Below are 10,064 nucleotides of genomic sequence, written 5' to 3'. Positions count from 1 at the left end.
TTATCTCCAATATGATAATGACAGCGATCAACACGTCCGCTAAATACTAGAAAACCCATGACCATCCTACTATTGTTGTCCTTGCTGTTTCTATAACGATGCATTCGACTCCACAGCCAACAGCCCTACGTTGACAGAACTGAGAAAAATATTGCATATTTGTTGAAAGAAAAATATATTGTTTAAATGTGTTCAATAATAATAAAGGGCATATAAATATCAAAATATCAAGGGTAGCTTAGTAGGCTAAAGATTGCATTGAGACAGTCGTGAGATAGGAATAAACTTGGGAAAATTGTTATTGCATGTTTGATGTGTGTTTGGATAAATAGCAATTCAATTCCATACAAATAATGGAACTTTAACTGGTGCATGATTAATATGTTTATGCTTAGACGTAATTTATTGATTGTAATAGTCAAAACATGCGCTTGATAATGGTGATATCACGAATGCCAACCGTTATTCGGTGACTGCCTGGAACCTTATGATCAGCAGTATTGTGATTGGAGTGATCTGGATCGCCGTAGTCATCGCGGTGTTTGCAACCAAATTCGCCTGAACTGCCACTACATATTGTGCTTGTGGCAACTCCTAAGATGACTCTCCAAAATGGGGATTAGATAGTGAATAGTTTTGTTTCTCACTTAGTTCTATTACTGTACCGATTACTGTATTATAAAAAGATTGAACTGAACCTTACAATTTATTTTCAAATTTCAACTGGCTGTTTATGCTTAAAATGTGGATAGTTTTATAACGAATAACGAAATCATTATGGTGATGATGGAATTATGATTGTCATAAGTTGTTGGCAATTAATGTAGTTCAGTAAACTTTCTCATATCTGTATAGTATTCCATGCGATGTGGGTATGTGTATGCTTTATATTCGATGTCGTTGCGCAAAATGTACAGCATTTCCTTTTTAACTTTTAACTTAACTGCACAGGCTAATCTTGGATGACACTTTACGCACAAACATTTAACCCCCTTTTCACAGAACACGGTCTATATTCATTCTTTTAACAGAACTTATTAAAAAAGATACACAAAGCTTTGGTTATTCTTTTTGAAGCAAAATTTGCGTATAAACTGCCTGCATATTGTTTTAAAATCAATAAGCTTTCTAGCCAAGAATGTAAATTTGTGCTGGCATTGAATAATTTTTCTTATCCCAGATAATGTTAGTTTATGAACGAAAGTATGTCCACCATGTTAAGGCCCCTTAATCAAAATCTTTTGTTATGACTTTGATTGTTTGTAAGGCGCCTGTCACACAAAGTTTTATAGTATATAGATTTTTATCCACTCGTCATTATAAGAAAATAAACATTTTAAATCGCGGATGCGCCACTAGTATAAGTATTAATTTCCATGCTCACTCACAAATTCTAATTGATTATCTACCGGAACGAACAAATATCCCTTGTTTTATATTTTATTTCTTTTGCGATTGCAATATCATATGTTTTCTGTTAAAGACGCTTGAACTATTGGGTGTGTAACATTTCGTTTAAACACGGAAGTGTGGTTTAATAAATTAACTGGTTTAAACTGAGTAATAAAAAGTGCGCATATTTCAACATGTTCCCGTTTGTCAAGAAAGTATAAATATACGTCCGTTATGTTATTTGTAAAGCTGTGACAAAATTGTTATTGTAGGATTTTGTAACGCATACGTTCATGATGAAAAAAGCCGGTAAGTGTTTCGAACCATTTTATAGCTTAACATTGCCTAAGATTATATTAACTGATTTATGTTAATTAAGTAATTGATCACATTAAAAAATGTATTGCTTCATTTAATTATAATTATTTGACAAGCAGTTTTCATAATGATGCATAACCATAAAAATATGTACTTAATTAAATACTTTAATTCATTAGAACTAAAACAGAAATTTTACCATATGTATCAATGACCACGATTCATTATAAAAGTTATTGAGTTGACACATGTTTGTAATAAACACATTCTCGCACTTGTATATTTCTGTAGTGGGGGATGAGCATTTGGATTATATTTTGAAACACTTAAAGTTTTTTTCTTAAAAAGACAACAAATAAACACCAACGTTGCATCGATTATATTATATGCAATAAATAACACATACGGTGTTATAGTTTTGATATAATATTAGCACTGCTTATGACAAACATTAAATATGTAACATGATATAGGGTCTGAGAAGTCTCTTCGCTGATCAAATTGGCACTCTTTTTATTTTGGGCAATCAGAAAATTAATCAATTTCATATTTTTATATCATACGAAGACATTAATTGCATAAAAAATAGCTCTTAATTTTGTTGGATATTTTTTTTTAATGCAGACAAACATTTTGTGCACAATCTGATTGTAAAGAAATAAACATTAAAGGGACCTTTTCACATATTTTGGCTGACATTGAAGTTTGTCATAAAATGCTATATATTGATAAATATAAACATTGGATTTAAAAAGCTCAGTCAACAACAAGAATAAAATTAAATAAAGAAAAAAAGTGACCATCAATTGGGCTCGAACCACTGACCCCTGGGCCCATATTCACCAAACCATTCTTAGACTTAAGAATAAAGAATAGACTTAGAACCTAGAAATACTTCCGGCGGTTGAATGCATACACGCTACTACTAATGATTGTGTCATTAACAAAGTGGTCTACAAGAATAATGATTTATATAGAGGTGATTTATTCCAAGTTTGACTAAAAAGTTAATGAAATTATTGAATATTGTAATTTAAAGAATTTTCTTTATTCTTAGACTTAAGTCTAAGAATTCTTTAGTGAATACGAGTCCTGGAGTAAAAGTTGTACGCTTAGACAACTCGGCCATCCGTGCGTATACACAACATGATGTAGTTTATACCTTATATAAGCAATCCTCGAAGTGTCACGAAATGTAAAGACAACAACAGAACTCTACAAATTATTAAATCGTTGACTCGTCGCAACGCTTTATAATTTTCAGGTGTTTAAATCGTCAAAATGTGCATTTAACGTATATTTTAGAGCATGGCTAATGTTCAGTATTACTGTTTCCTAAAAAAATATCATAACTACAACGAAAATTCGCGAATATGAAACATTTTTGTTTTATTTTGTCAATTCACCAAAACGTGAAAATGCCCCTTTAACGAACTATAAACTAAACAGTTAATATTTCTGAAAAAAGATTGAAGTTAATCTAATAATATTAAAAAGGCGTTTCAAATTGCTAAAAATTATCATTACAGTATATGTAAATTTGATTCTATTCGAATAATTAGGCTTTAAAAAAAATGTTTTGAGTGTAAAATATGTTAGAAAAGTTATTGAACGGGTTTCAATTCAAATTGCCTGAAGAAAAAAAAATTGCACAAAGGCTTATACCAGATAGTAATTCGAAAACATTTTATGTTAATCATTACGTTACAAAGGTTTTATTTTATGCTTTCCGGTGGTTTATAGGGAAATATCAGTGATTTAAAACTGATAATTTCACTGTTCAAACAATGAAAATTATCAGTGAAAATTAACGATAATTTTCACTGTTTACTGTGAAATGACGTCACTTCTTTGACGAAATGACGTCATTATTCCAGCGAAATTCTTTAGTTAAACTCTTTAACAATGTATATAAACTGTTAAAAAAGGCATAAAATTAAAAGAAAATTTGTTGGATTCGGTGGAATATCGATTTTAATTCACTCGTGATCATAAAAAACATATATTTTCACTCGTGGCTGTGCCACTCGTGAAAATATTATTTTCTATGATCACTCGTGAGTTAAAATCGATAATCCACCGAATCCAACAAACATTCTCTATATAATCCCATTATTATTAAATATCCAATATATATTGACATTTTAGTGCAGATAATAAACATATTTAAACACCAAAGCATAGGTAATTTGATCTAGACCTTTTTGCCGAAAAATTACTCATTTTGGGAGCGGCTATATTTAAAAGCGGATTTCAACGGAATGTGTATAGGTTAGATCTATCCTTTGATTAATACAAAAATAGCGCTCTAATTGAAAATACCGGTCCTCCTTCTTTGCTGTGAATTGTTTATCAATATTGGCTTTGTTAAAAAGCTTTTTTACCTGTTGAACATAAAGTGGTGACGCAAATGTATGTCTATTTATAAAGACTTCGTGCAGTTTTGTAAGTTGTGTGTACTGCATGAATAAATGTGTTTATAAAGCGTATAATTAACATTAAAAATGGACTTTAAACTCAGACACGTCTTTATAGGACCGACTATGAAACATGCTTAAAATGTTTGAAACAAAAAAGACAAATGCTGGAAAGAGGGGTTCAGCTTATACACAGCTTTTGTTACATTATTAGTTTTCATTATTTACAAAAGCAACGATTATATGGACTACGTGCGTTTTGGATTGCAAAACAAAATGCAAGTGTTCCGTATACAACAGCTGAACCGCTTAAAACCTAATTTGAAACTGTGATGTTAAGATTATATTGCAGACATATTAAAATACATACATGTCTTACATACTTTTACGTTTATTGGTTAATAATCAAAATTCAAACCTATCAATGATCAAATTGAGAGTATTTATTTTAATGCAAATTAGATTAACTGTTGCTAACTTTCTTATTTATTTTAGTCAAGTGGTCAAAATACCATTACAATAGAGGCAGGGCAAAATATTATAGGGACTTATTCGGCGTTTTGTTGACTGTCAATATTCTTAAAAGATTGCGTGGAATCAAAAAAGAATGTATGCAGTGTACTCAAACAAGCACAATAACGCTCAAGTCTAAACATTTATGAAATATGAGTTATTTAATTGATGATTATGGATAGAAAAGTACAAAATAGTAATTCATTTGTAAAGCTTTTCGTAGTTAATTTAGCCAATTCATGCATTTCTGAAATAGCGTTTTTAGTACCATGTAAAATCAAGAGACTGCGTGGTGCAGTTTGTGACTCTTTTAAGTGATATTTTAACGTAAACGTGAATTACCGTGATATTGGTTAAGTTACTATGTATGGTTCAAACGCAATCATGGTACAGTGGTAGCATCGAGTGATCTGAAGTTCGAGCCCCTCTGATCATTTGTTTAATTTTATCTTTTGCCTTGTTAGTATAAGTATCTGAAATTATGCCATACACTACTTTTGTATTTAGTAAATTAATTTAATGACACTTTTTTCAAAACTACGAACATTTGTTAACAAGTCAATAAAAAAGGAAGATTATTTCATCAGCACCCTTATTCGCATTATTTACCGATAGATGAAATGAATCATTGTATAAACCATGTTATCATAACCATGCCCTCGCATTGCAATTGCGAAATATACACGATTGGGCAAATTGTGAGTGCTACACAAACCAGACCCCCCTGTTAATTGGTATTTGGACATACACACGATCTGGAAATCCACCTTAAAGTGCAATTGCGACATTTACACGCTCCATGTAGCATAGCAATACAGATAGAGATTCAATATCGACGCACACGCGATCGGGGGAATTTACCTATTCTGATAAACCGGGGGAATTTACCTATTCTGATTAACCACTATGAGGATGGTCCACAGCCGTTCAGGACCACATTATGGAAGACCCCTGGAGCCTTACATCTTTTTCAGGGAAAACATTCTGATACACCGCATCATGCCCAATTTCAAATTGGCGTCATAAGCAAATACAGTACTTAGCTTGAATTACTTAAATTACTAGCCGAAATTATAGGCCACTAAGGACGCTAAACGTGTGTGCATATTTGTGAGGACCAAGTGACAATAGAGGCTCGTGTTATCGTTAAAAAAATATCAGAATACATTTGCAGAAAGTGTTTAGTCTTTCAAACCGGATGTGTTGCTTGAGGTATGGGGAATACGTCTGAACTTTCATGAATTAACGACCAGACCCGGTATCTTTTGGAAAGGTTTGGCCCGGATCCGCGGGTATTTTCCGACCCGCGAACCCGATTTGTTGTCGGGTACCCGTTTGAGAGCTATCCTGCTTTTGTTAGTGTAGAAGTAACTAGCATTTGTTCATTTTGTTTGAGAGCTATGTTTACGAAGCAGCTTTATAAGCACTGTAAACTGATAAAACAAATAAGTTGTGTAAATTTGGTATATTCATTGTACTTAACATTTTTCCAGTCTCATTTTAAAGCACGGTTGCGTTTTAAATCGTGTTAAACGACTCAAAACAGAAAACAAAAATGTATAGTCCGGCATAACTAACTACATTTTGACAATTTGTCGACAGGCAATTGCTTAGTGGAATATGAAGGCGTGTTTCCCTCACTTATATAGTTTCAGTTTCGATGTAAGTTCGAAGAAATATGCACATGAAATAATTATTCGTCAAGAAAATGTGCCTTCATATATATTTTTGCCCTGTTGACAGTGAATTCAAATATTGCGAAATAACCAAAGTTCTTGATTGTTATGCACATCCAGGAACACACTTTGTTTTTAATGTGCACTTTAGTTTCATTTTGAGCACTTACTCCATGCACAATATAATGATCATTTAAGTTTAAGTGTGTAGAGAATTTAAAGTTTGTGTAAAATTTAATGTACTTATTTTGTGAATGACACAGGGAGTAAACTCTTTCGCGATTGTTAACATCGCTCCATGGCAACATGTAGTGAACACTCACACCGCTGATTTCTACACTTCACTAAGTTTGACACAAGATTAAAAATTCATTTAACTTTAATTATTTTCAGTTACCTTTGCAAATATTCTATAACCTTTGAACAACAGTTTCTAGATTATGTTGAAATTGTTAAGACAATTAATTACGCTTATGTCTAAAGCCCGGCTTTCTTAGAAGAAGGCCCATATGTTTATAGTGAGTATTCATTGGATGTAACTGAATACTACCATCTGTTTATACACTTTAATGAAACCCATTTTTTTTTGTTTTAAAAACAAATAACTGTAGGTGTATCACTTTTTTTACAGGCGTTGACAACATACCGAGCAGAAAATCGACATCACGGCAGCACTCTCAACCTCAGCTGCAGCAGCAGCCGCAACCACCGGCCTACACTCATCAGCAAGTTTATTACGGACAGCAACAAGGCTACGGGCAACAAGCTGGCTACGTCCAACAAGGCTATGGTGGCGCGCAGAGGCCGGTTGTGGTAAGTTAATACCGCTTTCCAAACTGCAGGTGATGGTTATTGCATTCATATTCCCGGAGCAGGTCGTGTTTTTTTATATAAAAGGCAGATCACGGTAATAACAGCGTAGGAAATTGTTCTTTTTTACCGAGATGATATAGTGGTAATAAAAGTTATAAAGACACGGCATTTCTTAATTTTCTTTCTTTAAAAGGGAATGTAATGGTAATGACACAGTTCTTTTCAAATGGCATGTAGATGTCATAAAAATAATTGACACGTTAAAATACCTCTAACGTCAGTTATTTTTAACTCTACAAAGCCCACACTTTTGTAGTTGCCAAAACAATTAGTTGTGCCGTTTACCAATGCTTTTAATATTGTAGTTTCAAATTATCACAATTTTATAGTTTTCAATTCTACTATGTTTGAATATTTCTAGTGTTTAAACGTGTGTAGTTTCCTTTTCCTGTTCATTTAGGTTTTAGCCCAGCCACAGCCGTCGTCGGTACCGGTCGGGCAACGACCTAGAGACTTTCTGGTGCCTTCGATATTTGCTTGTTTTTGTTGCTTCTGGCCAACTGGGGCCGCCGCCATCTATTTTGCAATGGAGGTATGTATGCAGCTTTCGAACTCGAGTTTTGTTTTCTTTAACGTTTAAAAATACAACATGACACTATACATAACATTCCTTAAATCATTGAATACGTTTTATTGCCAGTATGATAAGCGCAACACTTAACACCTAACTTCCCTTGCTTTTTATTATTCATTCAACCCTAAAACAAACAGTCCTACTAAAACAGACTTCAACAAGATAGTACCTATTTGTTAAAAAAATATATCAAAGGCCGTGTGAATTTCCAAATATCCAGGATAGCTTATTAAGCTTGAGATTACCGAGAGAGTCATAGCAAATCTTAGTTATGTTTTTTATGACAATAAAGTAATTATATTTCATACAAACAGTCAAATTTTACTAAATTCGTGCCTTATAATTTTATTCAAATACGTATTTTTTATAGTCCAAGAATGCGCTTAATAGTGGTGATATCACGAACGCCAACCGTTACTCGGTGATCGCCCGAAACCTTATGATAAGTAGCATTGTGATTGGAGTGATCTGGATCGCCGCAGTCATCGCAGTGTACGCAACCAATTACGCCAGAGCAACAGCCACTTATTGTGCCAATGGCAAATGCTAAGATTAATTCCCCGAGATGTGTTGGGGAGCAGATAGCAAACAGTGTCGATTATCGTTTTAAAAGTGTAATTATTGTATTATAACTTGGCTGGCTTATTGAACTTCAAGTAACAATTTACTTTAATTTTTTCCATGTTTGCCCAAACAACTGATGGTTTATAACGATTGACTCAATAATGTTAGTGGGAAGGTTATAGTCTTTGATACTGTGTAAGGAAAACTTTTTGTTTCATCCAATCGTGCCTTAGCATGTATACTCCGATTTGCATGAAATCCTTTTGTAACTATAAATATTATCAGTAATTTTATTGAAATGTTTCCTTTTTTATATCAATTTAATTTATGTTTTCGCTATTTTTATTTCACTTCATTCATATGAGTTGTGAATAACTCAGGGCTAAGAAAGAGTTGTTGAAACTACACAAACGGTGTTACCCACCACCTCCCAACTGCACAGACCAATCCAATGCAGTGAACACAGTACCTGTTTTTGTGCAATGTCTCGCTTTATTGGCAATTTACTATTTTCCATAAATGAAGAACTATGTGCTTAACAAATGATGCAGCTGAGTTTTTATTTTATTTTTATTTTAAGAAAACAATACATAATACAATTTCGAATATGTAAAACTTTAGCACATGAAATAAATCGGCCCAAAGAAAAAAAATCTAGCCTTTCTATTTTTGAGGCCTTTTTACAGTGTCAAAATGTAATAAATGTTAGGAGCGTAGCTTTGTTTTACCTCGGTTTTGACAATATTCAACAGTATACAATATTGCTGTCTCACCTCAGCTTTGAAAATATACAAATAAATGATGATTTTTCATCAGAAGGTGTATAGAATATTCCGTTATTACGCTTTATACATGATTTTATCATTAGTACATGCTGGAAAATTTCGTCTTTTTATATTTCAATAATGAACTTTCAACAGATGTCTGATTCTTTTATTTTTTGCCTGATTCAAAGCTGAAACAATGTCAAGTAGGTCATAAAATGAAATTTTCTTTTCACTTTACACTAAGTTTGTAAACTTTGAATGCCTGTTGACATGAATGCATTGTTTCCCTTTAACAATTTTGTTCTTTTATCTCTAACAAAAATACGATTCAATATTGCTTGTACCTGATTTGCATAGACACAATATTTTGTCTCAAACTTAAGAGCCAATGTAAGAAACATGTAAATGTAGATAATTTTATAGAATACTAGTATTTCAATTAAAATGATTTTCAGCAAAATATTATAATATATATATATATATTATACTAGCTTAACATTTTGAGTATAATTAAAACCTTTCAGACACCTGCATAGTAAAGCTAGTGAAATGTAATTTTCACTATTGTGAATGCTCAATATTTGTTATTGTCTTATATTATAGATTAAATAGATATGTTGCTTGTGCACCATGAGTATTACTGGACTTACTTTCTTTCTTGTTTGATCTCCGATTGCATTGTATGATTATGTTATTATATTATGTATTTGCACGCTTGAAAGAAAACTGTGTTAGAGTAAATACAATACATTGTTAATAATTTTTTCCATCGGTGTGCCAGATTTATTACATGGATTTTTTTTTCGTATCGTTAACTGAGCAAAATAGGAAACGTTTGATCTAACATTCGGGTCGATGTATCGGTCCATGATTTGTGCCAGGAATATGTCGCTTTAATTTCCTTAAAAGCTAACTCAGGGTGCAGAATCACGTGACTTTTTGGGGTTCCCCCTTTTAACTTTAATGGATG

At 32.7% G+C, this 10,064-nt stretch overlaps 1 protein-coding gene across 2 annotated transcripts; it reads left to right on the top strand.

The window, feature by feature from the left end:
• The first annotated feature begins 1,541 nt into the window (after positions 1-1,541).
• Positions 1,542-9,542, top strand: LOC127878087 (proline-rich transmembrane protein 2-like). 2 transcript variants are annotated; one of them, XM_052424503.1, is made up of 4 exons: positions 1,542-1,701; positions 6,948-7,129; positions 7,590-7,721; positions 8,134-9,542. In XM_052424503.1, the coding sequence occupies exons 1-4, from the start codon at positions 1,686-1,688 to the stop codon at positions 8,311-8,313; spliced, it is 510 nt and encodes a 169-aa protein (XP_052280463.1). In that variant the 5' UTR covers positions 1,542-1,685; the 3' UTR covers positions 8,314-9,542. The 2 variants fall into 2 exon arrangements, 1 of the variants encoding a protein (XP_052280463.1); XR_008048733.1 differs by lacking the exon at positions 1,542-1,701 and adding an exon at positions 5,714-5,852.
• Positions 9,543-10,064: the final 522 nt, after the last annotated feature.

Source organism: Dreissena polymorpha, chromosome 4, assembly GCF_020536995.1.
Source record: "Dreissena polymorpha isolate Duluth1 chromosome 4, UMN_Dpol_1.0, whole genome shotgun sequence".
NCBI classification, from domain to species: Eukaryota; Metazoa; Mollusca; class Bivalvia; order Myida; family Dreissenidae; genus Dreissena; species Dreissena polymorpha.
This window is presented reverse-complemented; position numbering and strand designations above follow the sequence as displayed.